Raw genomic sequence first — 23760 nt, forward strand, 5'->3', positions numbered from 1 at the left:
TCGGAACTGCCTGCACGGACCCACTAGCACGCCCGACTTCCGCGGCCCAGACCTGTTCCCGGCGTCCCGTTCGGCTCCACTCTGCGCCTGTGCGAGCAAACCCACGTGGGTTCGGGAGAGGTTGGCCGCGCGGCGGAGGCTGAACACGCCCCCCGCGTGAGGCTGGCTTCTGATTGGCTGCCTGTCGCTGGCCAGGCCCGGTTGGAGCCGCCTGCGGCTGCGCCTCTAAAGGCGCTGCCAGTCGAGTCTTGTGCTACTGCTTCCTGCTCTTGGCCGCCTCGCTCACTCTCTGGAATCCTTGCAACCCCGCCGGCATGTCTCAGGTATAGCTTGTGCCTAGCCTGGCTGCCAAGGTGCGGCGGGGCTAGAAACTGGGGGGGGCCGAGGGGGGTACTATCCCGTAAGCAGAACTCCGCAGAGTCTTTCCCGTCCCGGCCCCGCTGTGCCTCCTGGACCCGTGCCCCGCTCTCTTTGCACAGAGCTTTGTGAGCGGAACTTTCCAGGTTTGGACTTAGGTACCCACCGGTAACTGCTGGAAAGTTGCCCGTGGGGTGGACTCCGCGGTGAGGCAGGAATAAGAGTTGGAGAAGAGGGTCCTAGGGAGAAAGATGGCAGGTAGAGGGTTGCATGGATTGAAGGAGCAAGGGGACCGAGTTCCCCATCCGGAAGGTCAGGGCAAGAGTAGGGAAGCCATGCAGAATGGGAAAGCAAGGAAGTGGTTGTTAACAGTTTAGAGGTCAGGGGACTCAGGGGCCGAGTGTCCAACGTACGAGAAGGGGAGAGGTGACCCAGAGGCCTTTCCCTCCTTGGAATGTAGCCTCTTTTCTGAGACCGAGCTGTGTGGAATGACCTCTGACTCATCACCTCTCTCCAATTGGAACACCAGAAGAGAGGTTGGCGCTGGACGCCTGGTCCCGGGGGGGGGGGGGGGGGGGGGGGGGAGGGGTCCAATGGCCTCTGGCCAGCCGCACTCAAAACTGTACCCATCTCAGCTGTTTCAAACACGCTGTGCTAGTCCTGTCCACAAGTCCAGGCTTTACTGGGACCCCGGCCTGGCCCAGGGGTGGTCAGGCAGTTGGCCATGCTGCTTTTTCAATGAAGTGAATGCCTACTGCAGGCCCTCCTAACTTTCCTCCTTCACCACTGGGTTTCTAGCACCTGATAGTGAGAGCATCCAGTACATAGTTGTCCATCGAATGAGTGAACCAATGTGCTTCCCTTCCTTGTTTTGCTGAATCTTTCTGGCTTCCCTCTTGGGGAGATGAGAAGACACTGCTTTTCCTCAGGGGCATCTCAGGAGTGCTGCCTTTCCAACCTGTCTCTCCCCATTACTGAGCTCTATTTAGGCCTTTCCTCTCCCCCACGTTTAGGCTGAGTTTGACAAAGCTGCTGAGGATGTTAAGCACCTCAAGACCAAGCCAGCAGATGATGAGATGTTGTTCATCTACGGCCACTACAAACAAGCAACTGTGGGTGACATAAACACAGGTATGCTGAGATGAGCTTGGGAAGGCCCCTCGTCAAAGCAGGCTCAGCAGCCTTGATGGGTGCTGGAGCTCTTCTAATCTGTGGGAACTGCACTCTCAAAACCGCCCGAAGCCCTACTCTTCACGTGGGACATGGTAATAGTTCATGGGGCTCCCCCCGCTCCTCACGAAGATCACGTTCCTGAATGGGACTCACAGACCCTGCACTGTTCTCAGTGGCTCAGGTCGCGGAATTCAAACCCGAGTTTGGGGAGGACTTTGCGGGGTATCACCAGCATTTTCCATCTACTTGGGAAGAAGCAAAGACCCCAGCTTGGAAGAGACTTGGTCTCAACCCAGTAGTAGCTTTGTTGAACCACACTGCTTCAGTAGCATGCCTCCCCAGACAGTCAGGACGGAAGTCAGAGCACTTGGCAGCCTGATATCGGGAGCAGAGAAGCAGCTGGCTTCCTGTGGCAGGTCAGAAGCCGTTTTGCTGACCACAGCCCTGATGACCATTTCTCGCCTATCAAAAAATCTTGGTACAGATTTTGAGGCCACAGTCTAGACTACCATAGTCTGAAGACAGCCTTTCCCCCCTTGGACGGTTTTTATTCTGCCCCTAAGTCCCTGAAACCCAGCTGTATACTGAGGCAACAGCACGATTCACTCTATGCAAGGGCTCAGAGGCGGTGGCCATGGCAGCCCAGAAGGAGGTCGGGTCACCCCCTTGTCTGTTCAGGAGGGTGGCATGGCCCCCAGTTCCACTGCAGTTGGGGTGGAGGGTGGAGCAAGTCGGTGGCTGCCAGCCATCTGGAAGCAGGAGATGGTGCCCAGAGCTAAGGATCATGAGCAGCACCAAATCAAAGTTCACAGGAAGGGCTTAGCTGAGAGAGGTCTAGGGGCAAAGATGAGTTTTATGCTAGGTTTATAAATTCTCTATCCTCCCAGGGAGGAGGGAGAGAGATGAAGTGGGGGTGGCCGGAGGGGCTGAGATGCTTTTCTGCCAGACAGGATTTTCACAGACACTGGCCTCTGCCCTTCTTTTGCAGGAGCATACAAAGACTGGCTTGAGTAACTCTCACTTCCTGACAGCGGAGGCTTCGGCGCCTTCTAGGGCGGCACCGTCCAGATACAGTCACCACTAGCCACGTGTGGCCATCTAAATTGAAATTAGAAAGAGTTAAAAAAAAAAAAATCCAAAGCTCGGTCCTCAGTCGCACAAGTCACCTATCAGGTGCCACAAGAGGCAGGTGGCCCTGAGTTAGTGCAAATGTATGTCTCCATCTGCACAAAAAGGGCTGTTGGAGTGCGCTTGCTCTCCTAGATGATGACTCTGCAGGTGCACCTCCTGGTACCCCTGGGAATACCTCCCTGAAAGCACCTGCGGAGACTTGATGTTTCTCAGACACAGTGGTCCCGGCGGTGGGCACTGCCACTGCTCCTTTTGCCTTTGCTCTCGGCATGGCAGTAAAATAGGTCAGCGGGGAGGTGGCGAGGGTGTTTCCCAGGTGCAGCTGAGGACAGGCCTGGGAACATAAAATCATGGTATAACTTTAAGGATGCTTTGCCTTCAGGGGGAACAACTGCCCACAAATCATCAAGAATTAGACTAACAATTTGGTAGAAAAATGGGGCAAGGATATGAACAGACTGTTCACAGGAAGGGACTCCCAGAAAACTGATAGCAATAATAGCATGAAGGAGAAGAACTGGGTGGCTGAGAGCAGGGGTGGGAGGGAAACTTTATAGTAGCCCTCTTTATAGCATTATATAGCTTATATAGCAAGCCATATAAATGGATGTAGTACGTGTTTTTAAAAAAAAAAATGTCTTTAAGTATGCCTTTTAAAAGAAATCTTGGAGGGGCGCCTGGGTGGCTCAGTCAGTTGGGCGTCCGACTTCAGCTCAGGTCATGATCTCACAGTTCATGAGTTCGAGCCCTGCGTCGGGCTCTGTGCTGACAGCTCACAGCCTGGAGCCAGCTTCACATTCTGTGTCTCCCTCTCTCTCTGCCCCTTCCCTGCTCATGCTGTGTCTCTCTCTGTCTCAAAAATAAATAAACATTAAAAAAAAATTTTTTTTTTAAATAAAAAGAAAAAAGAAATCTTGGAGTTGTTTAACTTTTAAAACAAAGACCATCTAGTAATGAAAAGTTCTCTTACTATTTTCTTTAGACCATAAGTTTGGGTTTCTGTACATCTGGGTTTCTAAAGACAGAACCCACTATACTAGACCCATTTAACTCCATAACAGAGCCTGGAAGGAACAGATGAAGTGAAAGATGGCTTTCAGGGCAAGAACATCGGTAATGTTCTCCGTTAGAACTTGAAGCAGATCCGGGGCACCTGGGTGGCTCAGCCGGGTGAGGGTTGGACTTCGGTTCAGGTCGTGATCTCACGGTTCATGAGTTCAAGTCCCGCATCAGGTTGCCGTCTGCTCTCAGCACAGAGCCTGCTTTAGATCCTCTGCCCCCGCCCCTCTCTGCCCCTCCCCCACGCATGCACATGCACTCTTTCAAAAATAAAACATTTTTTTAAAAAAAGGCTTGAAGCGGATCTAATGTCCTTTCTTCCCTTGTTTCAGAACGGCCTGGACTGTTGGATCTCAAAGGCAAGGCCAAGTGGGATGCCTGGAATCAGCTGAAAGGTGATTGTTCTCATCAGTTTCCCCGGCTTGTAAAGCCCAGTAATGAAACACTCTTCATTATGAAGTGTTAGGGGTGAAGAGAGAAAACAAAGTGGATGAGGCCCATGCTAGAAACCGGCCTAGCCTAGCCAGAATGGAAAAAAACTGGGCCACCTACTTTTTCTCCTAATACCATGTATGGCTCCTCCAAGAGCCCATCTCTGCGCAATGGCATCATCGGGAGACGAGGGGCTGGGGCTTGCTGAGAAAAGGCTGGGAGGTAATTAGTTGGCCTGGGTTTTCCGTATATTCCTGCACCTTCCTCTCCCCGACAAGGCCGGGTAGTGACCCCCTACCCAAGCAGCCTTCCCCAGCTCCCTTCCAGCCAGAAAGGCACATAAAAGAAAGGAATGAGCTAACGCATGGCAGGCTGCTGGCACATCGTAGGCCCCTGAATGGAGCTATTATATGCTAAGCAACGGCAGCCAAGAAGGAGCCCGGCTCCGACTTAATCACGTGCCACCTGCAGCAGCAGGACCCGCAAGTTGGCAGTGAAGTGCCTGCCAGCTTTTGTGTTCTTGCTAGCTCGTTTCTGAATAAGCCCTCTGTCTTCCTGCAAATGGAAAACCCTTGAATTCAAAAAGGGCCAGAATACAATAAATACACTCCTAGGATTTGCAAGGAACTGGGACAGGAATGCCCGTCTGACTGCCCGTTGTCACTGGGCTTTTCTGTCCCAGTGTCCGTGTACTCTCCAGTGCTTCAGAAAGCACTCGGATTCCCGGCGTATCTCCCCTTCGCCGCAGAACCCAGGAAACTGGGTGTTACTACTAAGGGGTACGGTCAGTGCCCTTTGGACCACAGCACGAAGGCAAAACTTTGCCTCCTTCCACTCCATGAGCCAGCTGCTTTCACTCAGAGTTCATGAAACTTTACTCACAGCTTCCCTCTGGGGAGAAGAGGGCATCTGGCTTTGCTTTTTCATGGCCACATCTGGCAGATAAGAGCCCGGCAGAGGGCTACTTGATAGGCCAAAGCCAACCATGAGAGGAAGCAGGACAACTAAAGTCACTACAGCTCCCCGTGTTAGTTAGGCTTTCCTGCCTGTCCAGAGTGTCCAGCCTCTCTGCCCAGGCTCAGGTTGACCGCTCATTCCAGCAGTGGGGGACTCACATGGCCGGCAGGCCAATGACAAGCCTCAGGACAGCTGTACACACGTTATGGGTTCAGGGCTCTGTGGAGCATTCACCGTGGGCCAGGCTCCTTAGGCATTTCAGGCCAAGCCTGTGAGGTGCAGGTAGTGGAATCCCCACTTTACAAGGGAAACTGAGCCTCAGAGCATTAAAACTGGGGGCTGTCTAGGGCTCCAGTCTGCTGCTTTTCTACCGTGCTGCCTCTCTGACCAATAACCCTGTTGACTCCTTCCAGGGACTTCCAAGGAAGATGCCATGAAAGCTTACATCAACAAAGTAGAAGAGCTAAAGAAAAAATATGGAATATAAGGAACTGGATTTGGCTGCCGGCAATGCATTTCATCTAAACTGATAACAATGCCTTGTTTTTCTAATGCTGTGGATGACGTGAAATGATGAAAATAGCCCATTAACCTAGATCCTGAAGACTCTACAGGATAGGGCCCTAACAGAGTAGGGGCTGAAATGGTTACTGACGTGCTCTGAGTAGTTTTTATCTGTAGATCAATTAAAAGTGCATTTGTTACTTTAAGTCTTTGGTAATCTGAGTTCTTGAAATCACTTCCTCCGTTCTAATGGCTCTTCCTCACTTCCTTTTTCTAAAGATTTTGTCTGGAAGCGTTGGAGCTCATCCTCCACTCTGCTAGGGTGCGAGGTAGGGGACCCACCTAGTCTAAGCCTGAAGTGCACACACCTCTGATGGGGAGGAAAAGAATTAGAGAAATAGCTTTTCCTAACTCCTTGTTCCTCCCCATTCCAGCCACATCAGTTGCATGCGCTGGCTGAGACTTCAGGCCACAGGGACTGCCAGTCCTGTGCTGGGGACATTGCTGGCCTCAAGCTCTGAGGAAAGCAGGGTTGACAAATATTTAAGGTTCGTCTGAGGTCCATCCAGTCCGTGGTTCCAGAGCAAATGAACAAGGCCAGAGGCCCCTGTCAGGAATGAACTGTATACCTGCCATGGGGCATCCGCAGAGCCCCAGGCTCACAGGCAGCTGGGCGGGCATAACCGAGTCGGGTGGTGTGGGTGCTTAGCAGGGAAAAAAGGAGATCAGGACCCTGGAGGCCAGGGGTTAAGGTTACAGAGAAGAAAGGCTGGAGCTCGACCCTGGCGGGTGTAGGTTGCTGAAAAGAAAAAAAGAGACAGCTGGCAGGCCCTCCTCACCAGATGTTCTACTCCACTCATTTCCACGGTCTTGCAAGGAAGGTTGGGGTTTTCCCACCATGCAGCTGTGGCTGCGGAGGCTAAAATCAAGGAGAAGCTCCTCGAGGCCAAGCAGCTCTCCGTTCCCTCCAAAGCCTGTGCCCTGGTCTTAGACGTGGTTCAGCCAGAAGAACAGGAGTTACAGTGACTTGCCCAAGGTCACTCCGCTGGTGAATAATCTGAGAGCCAGCATTCACGTGCACGTCTCCCTGGCTCAGGTGCCCGTACCACACAAGGTGGCCCCCCAGGCGTGACCCGTGCTGGAACGGCAGGGAGGGCAACTGTCTGATATGGCTGGAGTATGGCACACCTTCGATGGAAAATGGGACTAGAGAGTGAGAAGCCTTGATAATGAAGTTGAAAAATACAAAATTTGACCGTCATCAAATGTGATAGGCGGCTGCTGGGAAGGAGATGTGGTCAGAGGCGTTCCGTGAACCTGACTACATCAGTGGGTTTTGAGAATGGTGACCGTCCGGTTCCAGCCCAGCCTGCACATGGAAAACTAGGCCCAGAAGCTCAGGGGTAGGCAGGAACCTGCTCCCCATGGGGTCAAAGTCCCAAAGCCTAGCCATGCAACTGGAGCGAAGTGACTTCCTGAGTAGCGATGCCATTTAGGTGGAAGTCTCCCCTGGGCGCTAATGTGACTGAGGGCATGTGGGGCAGGAGGCCCACAGATCTGTTCTCCTCCCACCCGGTTGCCCTGCACCAGCCTGGTGGTGCCAGCCACCAAGGCCGCAGAACTCCCAGGCTTCCATGATCCCTGAGGGAGGCGGTAGGGAGCCATAGCCACACACCTATTATGATCTGGATTATCTGCTTTGATCAGTTTTTGGCTGCTTCTGGTGTAAACCAAAGGAAAAACCACCCTGAATGGAGCCCAGGGCGTGGTTCTTGTCCACACAGACCTGGCTCCGGGCTCAGGCCCAGCACGCCTACCGCGAGGGTGGGGGTCCGCGTGAGATGAAATTGTGTGAGAAACTCCTGCCACAGAGCGGGTCCCCGGTGTGTGGCACTTCATCCAGAAGTTTTGTCCCGCCAGTTTGAAAACCACTCTTGTCCCTGGGAAAGTCCCTCGCAATCAACGTCTGTCAGAGTCAAGGACCTAGCCCAGAAGCAAAAGGCCTGTCCGCCCACAACTGGCACGGCCTCCAGTCACTGGCTGTCAGTTGTGAGAACCCGCAGGGCCAGCCTCCCACTCAGGTTGGTGAATTTAATCCTGCTTTGAAGTGGGCACCACACCTCAATGCTCTGTAATCGGGAGTGCTGGACCCATTATTGAGATGAGGGAATTAAGGCCCAGGTGACGTGAATGGATCCAAACCCAGGAGTCTCTGTCCAGGAAGGCCCTGCTTGTCCCCTTCTGTCACATTCTCTCTCGTGGCCACTGGCTGCCACTCAGACCTGCATCTCCACTGTCGCTCAGAGGACAAGGGTGACACTTGCCTCACTGGGCTAGCAGAAGGTGCTAGGAAACGCCCCACCTGTGCCAGTCTTCCTGCGGAGTGGCTCAGGGAGACAGGTCACATCTCCCAGGATGGAGCAGGGCCCCAGTGAAACATACTTTTTTAAGCATTTCAGGTGATTCTGAGGCTCTGCGAGGTTTGGGGAGCCCTGAAGCACCCCCATCCCCACCCAGCCCCCCCCACACACACACACACACTATAGAGTAGTGGTACTGATTTCTACCAAAGTAGCAAGTTGTGGTGTTCTAAGAACACATCACCAGTGGGCTCAGGGGTCATGCCTGCTCCAATGGCTTCTGCAGAAGTCCATATACAGCCCAGGGAGGATTCACAGGGTGTCATTTGGGAACAAACGAGGAGGGCAGAGGAGCAGGGCAGGGCACCCAGTCCTCCCCTCTCCTCGGTGAGGCACCCACAGCTCCCCTGAGGTACTTCTTACCTCCAATCTGCCTCTGGCGACAGACTTACCCGTGACTCCCACTGCCATCTCTCAGGTGCCGGATCACGAATCTTCTTGGAGCCACATTTTCTTCATCTAGAAAATGGGCTGATAGAATGGGTAAAGAACCTCACAATGCCTGGCAGACACAACTTCCTAGCAGCCCGGAGGCCTTTCCTAATGCACATCCTCCCCCTTGATACTTCCTTCCCCATTATCCGGACAGGTCCTGGCCTAGAGCCACAGAAGGCTGTTCCCCACCTTGGCCAGGCTCCATGAAGTGGGAAGTGACTGCAAATGCAAGTGAGTGTAGGTTGTCTCAGGATGTTCTCCCTACACAAGAGTAGTTCCAAAAGCCAAAAGCCTGGGAACCAGTGTCAAAGATCAATAAGGGACTTGCTCTGCCACTATATGCCTCAGTTTCTTCATCAATAAAATGAGGCTGAGCAGAAGGGCATTGTCCAGAATAAACAGGAAGGAAAGCCATAGGAGGGGAAAGAGAAGGCACCGGAAATGCCTGCCTTGATGTGAGTCAGGCTGGGAAGTTGTGAGGGGGTGGTTTAAGTAGCCAGATGATTAAAGGTGTTTAAAATTAAATTACAGGTGTTTGGAGTTGAGGACAGGGCAGGAAGAATAACCAGCAGAGGCAGGCTTTAGCAGAGCTCTGCCTTTGGGGCCTGGGTCAAGGCAAGACAACGCCTCTGCCCTTGGCAGCTCCCAAGGAAGAGATCAGAATGTTTCCTCTCTTATTTATTTGTGTGATTCTGCATGACTTCTCTTTTGAAAGAACAAGGGGTAGCTAAGAACAGACCAGAAAATAAGCAAAGCTCCCTCAGGAGTCTAGAGTTTAAAGACAGCTCAGGTGCCATCTTCGCCTCGAAAGATCTGTAAACCACAAACTGCAGGGCAACAGAGGTGCCCTGGGATGCCCTCTCTGCCTTCATCCAGAGAATCCGCCCCCTGCTTTGCAACACCACCCCCACCACTGCCCCGCCTTGGATACAACTCAACCCTTGGAAGACCAGGAATTGATCAACTGACAGCTTTTCCTTTTTTTTTTTTTTTTTGTAATTTTCTTTATAGTTTTTTTTTGTTTTTTTTTTTTTGAGAGAGAGAGCAAGCATGAGGGAGGGAGGGGCAGAGAGAGAGAGGGAGAGAGAGAGTCCCAAGCAGGCTCTGCACTGTCAGCGTGGAGCCCAACGTGGGGCTCAAACTCACGAACAACGAGATTATGACCTGAGCCGAAATCAAGAGTCGAACACTTAACCTACTGAGCCACCCAGGTGCCCCAACCGATAGCTTTTTCTTAATGTTTTATGATTTGGGGTGAGTATCCTTGCTAAGTAATGAATGAACATAGCTCTAGACTACGGATATTTTCCTTTTGTATGTAGCTGTAAAGTCTGATAAAGTCTTTCCAGGGAAATTGGTGAGAAAGCAAGCATGTGGCACAGCACTGTGGGGAGGGGTAATCTCTGGGGCCCTTGATCCTGGCTGCTGGCCCCGGGCTGTCACCACCACTTGGATCTGCCAGCCCCAGTGGGGCATGCAGCTGAGTACTGGGAGAGCCCCAGGCCTTTGAGAGTCTCCCTCCCCCCCCACCCACGCCCCAGCATCCCACTTCAACAAAGACATTCTTGCCCTTGGGGGAAAAGAAGTTTTTTTTTTTAATTCTGGCATCCGGAATTATGGGAGAATAAATTTCTATTGGTTTAAGCTACCTAGTTTATGTGATTTGTTGCAGGAACCCCAGGAAACTAATGTGCCTGCCCACTCTGTGTGGCTGCCTGTGGGCTGGTTCCCTCCACCGGCAGCCCTCTAGAAGTAAGACCCTGAAGGTCTTTGTCAAGTGCAAATGTGACACCATTACCTGGAGGACTATCTTGCGAACACTCTCGGTTGGGTTCATCTGTGTTAGAGATCCAGGGCCTTAAAGCATGGGGGTTAGCAGTTTTATCATGAACAGGTAGAGCTTCAGTTGCTTCCCAGGTGACCACACAGAATTCACCCACCAGCCCCAGAGCATCGCCACTGAGTAGGAGAGGTGCCGAAAGAAAAGGAGGACTGCAAAGTGGGAGGGGTTTTGGAGAGGTGATTACCCCACCCTTAACATGGTCTTGCCTCAGTGTGGCCCTGCCAGTACATCAGGTAATATGTTGGGGAGGAAGGAGCCTGGGCTTTGCAGACAGATTTGAATTTGAATCGCGGTGTGACCACTTTTGTTCTTTGAGCAAGTTTCTTATCTTCTCTGAGCCCGAGATAGTTTGTGTATAAAATAGGATGATCTTGGGGCACCTGGGTGGTTCAGTCGATTAAGCCTCTGACTTTGGCTCAGGTCATGGTCTCAGGGTTCACGAGTTTGAACCCATGTCAGATTCTGTGCCGACAGCTCAGAGCCTGGAACCTGCTTCAGATTCTGTGTCTCCCTCTCTTTCTGCCCCTCCCCTGCTCACTCTCTGTCTCTCAAAAATAAATAAATGTTGGGAAAAAATGTAAATTGCCTCATCTCTACGAGCGAGGATTGAATAAATGCCTAATACACAAAAGACAAATTAATACATGATAGCTATTATTGGTCAACAGAAGAGTTTTGAATAAAGAATGAATTCATCTTTTTTTAGGGTTTTAGGATTTGAGAGGTTCTGACTGAAGTAGCCTACTCTTCCCAGTCTTAAATTGTGTATCTTTTGTGTTCATGTGTAGTTGGACCAGCATCCCTTCTTTGAGGAAATATCTCTGCTCCACTATTCCTGAGGAATTAGCTCAATAGAACCCTAGAATATAGGACAGATACTTTTTCCTAAGGATCCCAGCACGAAAATTCTAGGCAAGAATGATTTCTTGGGCTACCTGACCATGAGTGGACCAATCCCATAGCCAGGAGCATGAAGCACCTTGATTGGCCAGGTCTCAATGGAAAGTTCCCGCATCCTTGGGAATCTCTAGCTGTAGAGATTCCCAATCATAAGCTTGAGCTTCCAGCAGCATGTTAGAAATTATTTACCATAACAAAAACTAAAGTTAATATTCAAAGAGAAGCAGGGGCAAAAGAGAGGTAGGAGGAAACACAAAGCTCTGCAATATCATCTGGGTTCTGTATTCAGCTGGCAAGATGCCAGATTTACCCCTGAGCTTTTCAGAAATGTGAGCCATACATTCCCTTTTCATACTGATATGAGCTGGCTTCTTGTTACTTTCAACACAAAAGGTGTAAAATAGTATCCTTAACTCTTTTTCTTGAGTTGACCTGCCTGGTGGATGTATTAGTCAACTTTTTGTCATTGTAATGCTCTGTAACAAAGAGTTCCCAAAACTCAGTCTTATAAAAATAAGCAAATACTTCTCACTCATGGGTCTGCTGTTCAGCTATGACCCTGATGGGCTTCCCTGAGATCAGCTGAACCTGAATCCAGGTTGAGGTTTGGGTTTGGGTCTGGTCCATGTATCTCCTTATTCTTGAACTAGCAGGTATCTGGGAGTGTGTTCTTCTCCTAGAAGATTGCAGAAAGTTCGAGAAGCTGAACCAAGGCATGCAAGCACATTCAGAGATTCTGCCTGGGTCATAGTTGCTCACATTTCATTAATCAAAATAAGTCTCATGGCCAAGTCCAAAGGCAGAAGGGCAGGAATGTTTACTCTGCTTACTCCAATGGGAGGCACTACAGAGTTTCCTGGCAAAGAACATGGATATGTAATTCTGTTATAGGGAGGAAGAAAAAAAAATGGGAACAGTAAGCTGGAGAGAATAGGTTTGAAATCTGGGAAGTTGTAGGTCACAAATGTACTCCACCACTAATGTACTTGACCAAAGGACATTCTCCTGGGTCCACAAAGGTCATCCTCTCCAACCAAGTACCTAATTTTAGAAGAATACACAGGGAGTGATGAGAGAGAAAAAAGATATACAAGCAGACATGATAGAGGGAGCTCCAGCAGCCATATAGGACCATGAGGAAATCTCGAGAATGGAAACAGAGAAGGATCCCGATTCCTGATGATTGATGATTCTGAAGAAGTATTGGATCATCCTTGGGCTGCTCACCTGAAGACTTCCTTCTTTCAAAGAATAATCCCTTGTGTATTTACGTCACCTTTTTTTCAGGGTACTATTACTCACAGCCAAATACAATTCCTAAGTGATACAGGCAGGTACCGTGAATAGTCAGGACTACGTCCACATAAAGTAAGTATGGTAATATTACAGTGTATGGGAACCAGGATTCTGGATCAGAAACTAATGCATTTATTATCTGGGGGTCTCAAAAATTTGATGTTCCAGGAGTAGTAAAAGAATAGAGACACCTGACTGGCTCAGTCAGTAGAGCATGCAACTTCTGATCTCAGGATCATGAGTTCAAGCACCATGTTGGATGTGGAACCCACTTAAAAATGTATATATTATATATGAAATATATATACTAAATTATAACTATGTATGTATATGTATACATATATGTATATATATGTATATAAAGAACAGAATACGAATCTAGGGGATTCTTTTGAGTAAAAATGATCTTTCAAATTTGGGTTGTAAGAACATATTCTAGTATGTGATATATTAGTCTCTGCACTTCTCTATATGTTTTATGTATTTTTTTTAAATAGTGGGAGGAAAAGAAATTACTTTAGTAGTCCCTCAGGTCAAGTGGACCTAAAGAAAAATCCCTCCAAGCCTCCCCCAGTGGTGAGGGAAATGGTTTGCTTTACACTATCGTGGCCAAGTGGATGATGGCTCCCAACCCTTTGTATCCTTCATGGATAGAATTACAGGGGCGCCTGGGTGGCTCTGTCAGCTAAGCATCCGACTTTGGTTCAGGTCATGATCTCACAGTTCATGAGTTCGAGCCCCACGTTGGGCTCTGAGCTGACAGCTCAGAGCCTGGAGCCTGCTTTGGACTCTGTGTCTGCCTTCTCCCGCTCATGCTCTGTCTCTCAAAAATAAGTAAACATTTTAAAAAATTAAAAAAAGAGAAAGAAGAGAATTACATACCCCTGCAACTTTGCTGCCTCACCTTGAAGACCCTCCCACTAAAATGGCCAGAATTTTCACCTTCACTCCATTGACACGAGGTGTGGTCATGAGACTCGCTTTGGCCAATGAAATGTGACCAGACACAAGGCAAGCAAGAGCTGTAAATGGGCCTACTTGGCTTGGTTTGCCCTCATATGCTTTGCCATCTGCCATGAGAAGAATATTCCTGAGGAGCCGCTGTCCCAGGGGGATGAGAGACAGATAGATCACACCTAACTTAACCCACAGCCTAAAGTTAAGCCCGGTTTGTCGCAGAGAAGCCCGACTGAGCCACCATCAGCTGAAGACCTGTGAGCTACTACCCACTGATGATAAATGTCGTCAGATCTCGGGGGGGGGGGGGGTGTTGGTTATGCAGCATTATTGTAGCAGATGCTTACAGAAGACATTTGGTGTTTTGGCCCAGCCAGCATCCCTTCCCTCTTTCATTTGAGCGACTGCCGAAAGTGGTTCTGGCAGGCTGCCAACCACAGTACCTCGTCCCAGAAGTGGACATATCTGAGTCCATTCAAGATAGCAGGAAGGGGGAGGAAAGGACAAAAGGACACCCACTCTCCTCTAACCATCTACGGTAAGCAGAATAATGAGACCCCAAGGATGTCCATGTTCTGATCCCCAGAACCTATGAATATGTTAGGCTACATGGCAAAGAGCAATTAAGGTTGCAAATGGAAGTAAGAGTGCTAATTAGCTGACCTTAAAATAGAGAGAGGATCCTGGGTTATCCAGCTGGGCCCAATGGGTCCTTAAATGTAGAAGAAAGAGAGAGAACAATCAATATCACAGTGACGTAGTATCGCTGGCTTTAAAGATGGAAGGGGTCATGAGCCAAGGCATGCAGCAGCTTCGAGAAACTGAAAAAAGACAAAGAATGAGAGCCTCCCCTACAGCCCCCGGGAAGACATACAGACCCCCTGACACCTTGACTTTAGCCTAGTGAGATCCGTGTCAGACTTCTGACCTCCAGAACCATAAGACAATAAATTTGTGTTGCTTTAAGCTACTAAATTTGTAATACATTATTAAGCAACAGGAGATCAGGCAGGATTATAGGAAACAAATACAGGATCTGTCCCTAAAGAACCACATACGTCTCTGCCTATATCTCATTGACCAGAATTTAGCCACGTAGCTTTGCCTAGCTATAAGACAGGCTGGGCACCTGGCCAACCCAAAGAGAACTAGGTGTCATTAAAAGGGGAAGGGGAGAATGTACGGGTGGCAACCTTGGTCACAGAACTCCACTCCTTGGACCACAGTGATTACCGGGGGTGGACATGACTCAACAGACTAGATCTGACCTCAGACTTCATTTGGACACTGAAAGAAAACACTTTTCTTTTTCTTTTTTAACGTTTATTTATTATTGAGAGACAGAGAGACACAGAGCATGAGCAGGGAAGGGGCAGAGAGTGGGGGAGACACAGCATCCGAAGCAGGTTCCAGGCTCTGAGCTGTCAGCACAGAGCCCAATGCGGGGCTTGAACTCACAGACCGCGAGATCCTGACCTGAGCCGAAGTCGGATGCTCAACCGACTGAGCCACCCAGGTGCCCCAGAAAACACTTTTCTGTTAGTGTGTAACAAGTCACCCCCAAAATTAGTGGCTACAAATAACAACAATATGTCATTCTCATGACAACAATATGTCATTCTCATTCTCCTCGTTCTGGACTTGACTGGGCTCCATGGGATGGCTGTCATTCAGAATGGCTCACCTGGTTTTCCATGGTGGGCATGGAGTCCTCTGAGAGCCTCCTCACTCAGGCTCACACCCGGTGCCTGACACTGGCTGTCAGCCAGCACCCCTACCCAGTCATCTCCACATGGAGTTGGCTTCCTCATAGCACGAGTTCCCAAAGTGAGTGTCCCAAGAGACGCTGGCAGAATCTCTACGACCTCGCCTCCCGAGTCACACGGCATCCCCTCTGCCATCATCATAAGCTCACCCAATTTCAAGGAGAGAGAACACAAGCCCCATTTCTTAATGGAAGAAGCGTCAAAGTCCCATCGTTGGAAGACACGGTTGCAGTCATTAGCAGGAGTAGAACCTTCCAGAGATTCATGACCTTAACACATGAGGCCTCCATCAAGCTGTCCTTCCTAGATAACTGAACCATTACATCCCCTTTTTGCTTGAGCTAGTTTGATGTGGGTTTCTGTCACTTCCTGGCTACAACAATATAATGCACAGCTCACAAGGCTGCTCTAAGGATTAGACGACTGACAATGCTTGCAAACTTCACATCACGAAGCAAACTCTAGGGACTCTCTAAGTGAAAGTTACTTCCCTTCCCTTCCAGTGACCCTTCACTTCCTCTGCGGATGGTAGGAATTTGCAGCTAGTGCCATCCATGTGGCAAGACAGCAATGGCAGCAACCTTTGCCACTATGGACAGTTCCTTGCTTGCAATTATACTCTTGGGAATTTTGTAACGCATTTGCTCCAGCCCAATGCAGACAAAGTTCTGTTCGTCAGTGGTAATCTTTGTTCCTTCTACCCACTGACTTAACATTTCCATCAAAATGAGCCTAAATGGAGATCGGCACTGTCTTCATATTATAAGCAAAATATTCTGCAAATGATTTTAAGAGTTTTTAAACAAACCTTTCAAGGTACAGTCTCCTTAAATGCATCATATTATGAATCCCCGGTAGACCTCTCTTTCATGTCCCAGTTTCAGACTGCTGCCTTTAAAATTCCTTTTCTGGGGTGCCTGGATGGCTCAGTAGGTTAAACATACGACTTCAGTTTGGGTCATGATCTCACAGTTTGTTGGTTCGAGTCCTGCATCGGGCTCTGTGCTGACAGCTCAGAGCCTGGAGCCTGCTTTGGATTCTGTGTCTCGCTCTCTCTCTGCCCCTCCCCCACTTGCACTCTGTCTCTCAAAAATAAACAAACATTTTAAAAAATAATAATAAAATAAAATGAAATTCCATTTCTAATTTGAAAACAGTGTGCATGTATTATAGATAACTTGGAAAATACCAGAAACTATAAAAAGGAGAACAAATAATCTCTCATAATCTTTTAACATATCGTGAGGATCACATCATGTATAAAGTTCTATAACCTCATTTCTCTCCTGTAAGAGAATATCATGAAAGTGGCTACAATTAACAACTCAGGAAACAACAGATGCTGGCGAGGATGTGGAGAAACGGGAACCCTCTTGCACTATTGGTGGGAACGCAAACTGGTGCAGCCGCTCTGGAAAACAGTGTGGAGGTTCCTCAAAAAATTAAAAATAGGGGCACCTGGGTGGCTTAGTCGGTTAAGCCTCTGACTTTGGCTCAGGGCATGATCTCACGATTCGTGGGTTCGAGCCCCGTGTTGGGCTCTGTGCTGACAGCTTGCTCAGAGCCTGGAACCTGCTTCAGATTCTGTGTTTCCCTCTCCCTCTGCCCCTCCCCTGCTTGCACTCTGTCTCTCTCTCACTCTCAAAAATAAATAAACATTAAAAAAAATTAAAACCAGAACTACCCTATGACCCAGCAATAGCACTGCTAGGAATTTATCCAAGGCATACAGGAGTGCTGATGCATAGGGGCACTTGTACCCCAATGTTTATAGCAGCACTCTCAACAATAGCCCATTATGGAAAGAGCCTAAATGTCCATCAACTGATGAATGGATAAAGAAGATGTGGTTAATATATACAACGGAATACCACTTGGCAATGAGAAAGAATGAAATCATGCCATTTGCAGCAACGTGGATGGAACTGGAAGGTATTATGCTGAGTGAAATAAGTCAGAGAAAGACAAGATATTCTATGCTTTCTCTCATATATGGATGTTGAGAAACTTAACAGAAGACCATGGTGGGGAGGGAGGGGAAAAATAGTTACAAATAGGGAGGGAGAAAGGCAATCCATAAGAGACTCTTAAATACAGAGAACAAACTGAGGATTGATGGGGGGTGGTGGGGGAGAGGGGAAAATGGGTGACGGGCATTGAGGAGGGCACCTGTTGGGATGAGCACTGGATGTTGTGTGTAAGCAATGAACCACGGGAATCTACCCCCAAAACCAAGAGCACACTTTGCACACTGTATGTTAGCCAATTGGACAATAAATTATATTTAAAAAAAAAAAGAGTATGTCATGAAAAATGTCTGCATAGTATTTCTAACATATTGCTGAACTGCCATTTAATTAGTACCCTGATAGGTAATATCCCATTTTTGCTATTATTATAACTTATAAAATATCTTCATATTTAGATCTTTAAAAAATTTTTGATTTTTCACTTATATATAGGTACATCCTTGGATATAACTTATTGATTCAGAATATAGAATCTTTTTATACATATATAAATTATGTCCATAAGAAGCTCTTTTTTTTCAATATATGAAATTTATTGTCAAATTGGTTTCCATACAACACCCAGTGCTCATCCCAAAAGGTGCCCTCCTCAATACCCATCATCCACCCTCCCCTCCCTCCCACCTCCCATCAACCCTCAATTTGTTCTCAGTTTTTAGAAGTCTCTTATGCTTTGGCTCTCTCCCATTCTAACATCTTTTTTTTTTTTTTTCCTTCCCCTCCTCCATGGGTTTATGTTAAGTTTCTCAGGATCCACATAAGAGTGAAAACATATGGTATCTGTCTTTCTTTGTATGGCTTATTTCACTTAGCATCACACTCTCCAGTTCCATCCACATTGCTACAAAGGGCCAGATTTCATTCTTTCTCATTGCCACGTAGTACTCCATTGTGTATATAAACCACAATTTCTTTATCCATTCATCAGTTGATGGACATTTAGGCTCTTTCCATAATTTGGCTATTGTTGAGAGTGCTGCTATAAACATTGGGGTACAAGTGCCCCTATGCATCAGTACTCCTGTATCCCTTGGGTACAGAAGAAGCTCTTACTGGTGTGGCACCTGGGTGGCTCAGTCAGTTAAACCTCTAACTCTTGAGTTTGGGTCTAGTCATGGGTCCGGTTTGTGGGATCAAGACCAGTTGGGCTCTGCAGTAACAGCATGGAGCCTGCTTGGGATTCTCTCTCTCCCTCTCTCTCTGCCCCTCCCTGGCTTGCCTGCATGCTGTCTCTCTCACTCTCTCACAAAAGAAATAAGTAAATAAACTTAAAAAAAAAAGCTCTTAATAGTAATGTATAAAAGGGCCCTTCATCATTACATCCTTGCCAGCCTTGAGTATTAACATTTTATTTTTTTCCCCAAAGTTTTTATTTATTTAAGTAATCCCTACAACCAACATGGGGTTCGAACTCACGACCCCCCAAGATCAAGAGTTGCATGCTCTTCTGACTGAGCCAGCCAGGTGCCCAGAGTATTATCGTTTTTAAAATTATAATTTGGAGGGTAAAAAATGGTTTCTTGCAATTGGAGGCTCTGTCTCAGTCCCAGCTCTGCTCTCCAAAGTCTAATTCTGCCGGAGGGAGCAGAAGGCCAAGGGTTTTCCACGAACGAAGGTGGTGTGGCGGTGATAGAGTCACCCTTCTGAATGGAGCCATCAAGACTCAAACACTCACACATGAATCTGAGCTCCTGCACGGACAGAGGGAAACGTGTCAGGGGCTCTTAGGCAGGAAACCCTTTTCCAGCGCAGATGGGACCCACGGACGGAGGGAAGGTCTGCAGTAGCTGGTGAAAAGCTGGCCTCCTTTCAACTTCAAGGGACTTTGAGGGTGTTCGACTTACTATTTATTTCTCTCCATTTTGTTAGGGAACCTTTCCAACGCACAGAAAAGTTGAAAGACTTTCACAGTGAACACCCATGTCTCTACTACCTAGACTTTTAGCACAGCATTTTACTCCAGTTGCTTTATCATCTAGCAATTCATCCACTCCTTTATCCAGCAACCTGAATTCTTCTATTTTTTTTTTTTTTAAGTAGGCTTCACAGCCAACATGAGCCCAATGCCGGACTTGAACTCATCACCCTGAGATCGAGGCCTGAGCTGAGCTAAGATCCGCCCAGGCACCTCTTCCCTGAATTCTTTTCCATGCATTTCAGAGTAAGTCGCAGATGTTAGTATGCTTCCCCCTAAATACTTAAACAGGTATGTACTTGAGTACTTGAGTACTTGAACATTTGTTTACAATTTTATTGTGTCTTTGGGGTAAAATTTATCTCCAATAAAATGCAAGCATCTTAAATATACCACTTGATAGCTTTTAACAAATGCATTTACTTGTGCAACCCAGATCCCTATCAAAATATAGAGCACTGCTATAATCCAGAAAGTTCCATCATGCCCCTTCCCAGGCGATATCTTTCACCATGCTCCCGGAGGCAAACGCTGCTCTCATTTTTTTTTTCTATCCTAGATTAGTTTTACCTGTTCTACAAGTTCATATAGGTGAATTCATACATTTGTATTGTTTATGGGAGGTTTTTTTTTTTTTTCACCTCATCTAAGGACACTTTGTCATGTAGGAAAAAAACTAGCAAGCTATAGGGCTTACTGGGAATCTAGTTTTCATGTGTAACCAGGGAAAAAAACGTTTTCCTTTAAATAGAATTTAAGGGGCGCCTGGGTGGCGCAGTCGGTTAAGCGTCCGACTTCAGCCAGGTCACGATCTCGCGGTCCGTGAGTTCGAGCCCCGCGTCAGGCTCTGGGCTGATGGCTCGGAGCCTGGAGCCTGTTTCCGATTCTGTGTCTCCCTCTCTCTCTGCCCCTCCCCCGTTCATGCTCTGTCTCTCTCTGTCCCAAAAATAAATAAAAAACGTTGAAAAAAAATTAAAAAAAAAAATAAATAAATAGAATTTAAAACAACAGTGGGAAACGCCATTGAGAGAGTCCAAAGGCAAGTCACAGAGAGGGGAAAAAAAGGCTTGCAGAATGTCTATCCTACAAAATACTCCTATACAGAATATGTAAAGAACTCCCACAAATCAATAATAAAAAGACAGTAATACAAAGGAAAAAAAGAGCAAAGCACTTGAACTTCTCAAAAGAGGCTATGCAAATGGCCAGTAAACACATGACAAGGTGCTCAACCTTGCTAGTCATCAGGGCAATTTGAAACCACAATATGACACAAGTATGCAGCCACCAGAATAGCAAAAAGGAAAAAGACAAATAAATGTCAAGAGTTGGCAAGGATGAAGGGGCGCCTGGGTGGCTCAGTCGGTTAAGCGTCCGACTTCGGCTCAGGTCATGATCTCGCGGTCCGTGAGTTCGAGCCCCGCGTCGGGCTCTGTGCTGACAGCTCAGAGCCTGGAGCCTGTTTCGGATTCTGTGTCTCCCTCTCTCTGACCCTCCCCCGTTCATGCTCTGTCTCTCTCTGTCTCAAAAATAAATAAACGTTAAAAAAAAATTTTTAAAAAGAGTTGGCAAGGATGTAAAGCAATCAGAACTCTCATACACTGTTGATATTCTAGTAGCACAAATATTTCAGCTCAAATATCTTACGCATTGGTTGATAGTATCTACTAACGTGAAACACGTCTATACCGTAGGGCCCAGTAAGTCATTTCCAGGGTATTCCAAATGAAATGCATCACCAAAACACTTGCACAAAAATGTCCATAACAACACTATTCACAATAGCCCCACACTAAAAATAACCCACAGGTCCATCAACACGAGAACAGATAAGTAATACGGAGTAATATACAGTAATGAATGGACAAACTACTCACACAACAATTCAGATAAATCTCATAAATATTGCAGTAAGTGCGGTAAAAGACAAAACATAACATAGATGTATGTTACATCCTTACTAAAAAAATAGCAAATCAAATCCAGCAATATATAAAAAGAATAAAACGAGATTTATGATAGGAACACAAGGTTGGCCCAACATTCAGAAACGAATCACTGCAATTCGCCATATTGAAAGACTCAAAAAACAAAATGTGATCACCTCAATAAACGCAGAAAAAGCATTTAACAGATGGCATCCCCCATCCATAATACAAACTCTGAACAAACTAAGACCAGAAAGAATTTTCTCCAACTTTATGAAAGGCATAGATAATAAAACTCGAGCTAACATCATACTCAAAGGAAAAAGACTGAAAGCCTTCCCTCTGAGAACAGGGACAAGGTAGAGATGTTCACTCTTACCACTTCTATTCAACAGTCACTGGGGCTTCTAGCAAGGCCACATGGTAAGGAAAAAGAAATAAAAGGCATTTAGATTGGAAAGAAAGAAGTAAAACAATCTTTATTTACAGGTGATATGATTGTATCCGAAGAAAAACCTAAGGAATCTATCAAAATCTACAAGAAGTAGTAATTGAGTTTAGCAACATCATAGGATGCAAGATCGATGTTAAAAAATCAGTTCTGGGATGCCTGAGTGGCTCAGTCAGTTAAGTGTCTAACTTTAGCTCAAGTTATGATCTCACGGTGAGTTCAAGCCCTGCATTGGGCTCTGCACTGATCGCCCAGAGCCTGGAGCCTGATTAGAATTCTGTATCTCCCTCTCTCTCTCTGCCCTTCTCCACTCATGCTCTGTCTGTCTCTCTCTCTCTCAAAAATAAATAAACATTAAAATTTTTTAAAAATAAAAAATCACTTCTGTTTCTATGTATTAGCAATGAGCAACTGAAAATCAAAAGTAAAAAAAAAAATTTTTTTTACAGTAACATCCAAAAACGTGAAATACTTATAGATGAATTTAACAAAATATTTGCAAGACTTGTGCAATGAAAACCTCAAAGCATTGCTAGGCAAATTCAAGAACACTTAAAGAGGTATACAATCCTAATGGATCAGAAAACTCAACGTTAAACTGCCAGTTCTCCCCAAATGCATCTGTAGACTCAACACCATCCCAATCAAAATCTCATCAGGCTTTGCCAGCTGATTCTAAAATTTACACGGAAATTCAAACCTTAGAGAAAAGTAAGTTAGAGAACTTTCACTACTTACTTTAAGACTTATTGTAAAGCTACAGTAGTGAGTAGTATTAGCATCAGGGTAGACACAGATAGCAATGGAAGAGAATAGAGTCCAGCAATTGACCTACGATTATACGACCAATTAATTTTTTTTAATCTTTTTTCATTGAGATATAACTGACCTATAACATTATATCAGTTTCAGGTGTACCACATGATTTGGTATTTGTACAGACTGCAAAATGATAACCACAATAAGTCTAGTTAACATCCATCACTATGCAGTTACGAATTTTTTTATTGCGATGAGAACTTTTAAGATTTACTCTTTTAGCACTTTTCAGTTAGGGGCACCTGGGTGGCTCAGTCAGTCGAGCGTCCGACTTCGGCTCAGGTCATGATCTCACACTCCGTGAGTTCGAGCCCCACGTCGGGCTCCGTGCTGACAGCTCAGAGCCTGGAGCCTGTTTCAGATTCTGTGTCTCCTTCTCTCTCTGACCCTCCCCCATTCATGCTCTGTCTCTCTCTTTCTGTCTTAAAAATAAGTAAACATTTAAAAAAAAATTAGCGCTTTTCAATTATACAATACTGTATTATTATAGTCACCATGATGTATATTACATCCCCTTATCTTATTTATTTTATGACTAGAAGCTTACCCTTTTTGACTCCCTTGACCCATTTCACCCGCCCACCATCATCTGCTTCTGGCAACCAGCAACTTTCAAATATACAATACAGTATTATTAATTATAGCCACCCTGCTATACATTCCATCCCCAGAACTTCTTTATTTTATAACTGGAGTCTGTACCTTTTGATCATCTTCACCCATTTCACTCCCTCCTTCCCTCTCTGGCAACCACCAATCTGTTCTCTGTTTCTATGAGGTTGGTTTTTGTTTTTTAGATTCCAAATATGAGAGAGATCACACGGATTTGTTCTTCTCTGTCTGACTTATATCACTTATCATAATGCCCTCGAGGTCCATCCACCTTGTCACAAATGGCCAGATTTCCTTCTTTTTATGGCTGCATGATATTCCATTGTACACATGTACCACAGCTTCTTTCAAAATTTTATTTAAATCCAAGTTAGTTAACGTGTGGTGTAGTAATGATTTCAGGAGTAGAGTTTAGTGATTCATCACTTACAGATAACACCCAGTGCTCATCCCAACAAGTGCCCTCTTTAAGGCCCATCATACATCCCTCAGTTTGTTCTCTATATTTAAGAGTCTCTTATGGTTTGCCTCCTTCTCCGTTTTTATCTTATTTTTCCTTCCCTTCCCCTAAGTTCATCTGTTTTGCTTCTTAAATTCCACGGATGAGTGAAATCATGTGATATTTATCCTTCTCTGACTGACGTTTTGCTTAGCATAATACATTCCAGTTCCAACCACGTTGTTGCAAATGGCAAAATTTCATTCTTTTCAATTGCCGAGTAATATTCCACTGTATGTATATATATACCACATCTTCTTTATCCATTCATCTGTC

At 46.5% G+C, this 23760-nt stretch overlaps 2 protein-coding genes across 6 annotated transcripts in view; one reads left to right on the forward strand and one right to left on the reverse strand.

The window, feature by feature from the left end:
* Positions 1-8815, reverse strand: part of C2H2orf76 (chromosome 2 C2orf76 homolog) — a 70556-nt gene extending 61741 nt beyond the window's left edge. For 2 of the 5 annotated variants that reach the window (XM_058715496.1, XM_058715499.1), the window contains exon 1: positions 53-126. Coding sequence is in view for 2 of the 5 variants with exons in the window: in XM_058715498.1 (XP_058571481.1) it covers positions 8397-8444 (48 nt within the window). In the remaining 3 variants the exon portion in view is untranslated. Of the gene's footprint in view, positions 1-52; positions 144-8396; positions 8505-8657 lie in introns of those variants that run through there. The other 3 variants (XM_058715498.1, XM_058715495.1, XM_058715500.1) reach the window with 3 other exon arrangements.
* Positions 183-5819, forward strand: DBI (diazepam binding inhibitor, acyl-CoA binding protein). The gene is made up of 4 exons (XM_058715502.1): positions 183-323; positions 1371-1488; positions 4053-4115; positions 5523-5819. The coding sequence occupies exons 1-4, from the start codon at positions 315-317 to the stop codon at positions 5594-5596; spliced, it is 264 nt and encodes an 87-aa protein (XP_058571485.1). The 5' UTR covers positions 183-314; the 3' UTR covers positions 5597-5819.
* Positions 8816-23760: the final 14945 nt, after the last annotated feature.

The sequence above is a fragment of the Neofelis nebulosa genome, chromosome 2 (assembly GCF_028018385.1).
Source record: "Neofelis nebulosa isolate mNeoNeb1 chromosome 2, mNeoNeb1.pri, whole genome shotgun sequence".
NCBI lineage: Eukaryota > Metazoa > Chordata > Mammalia > Carnivora > Felidae > Neofelis > Neofelis nebulosa.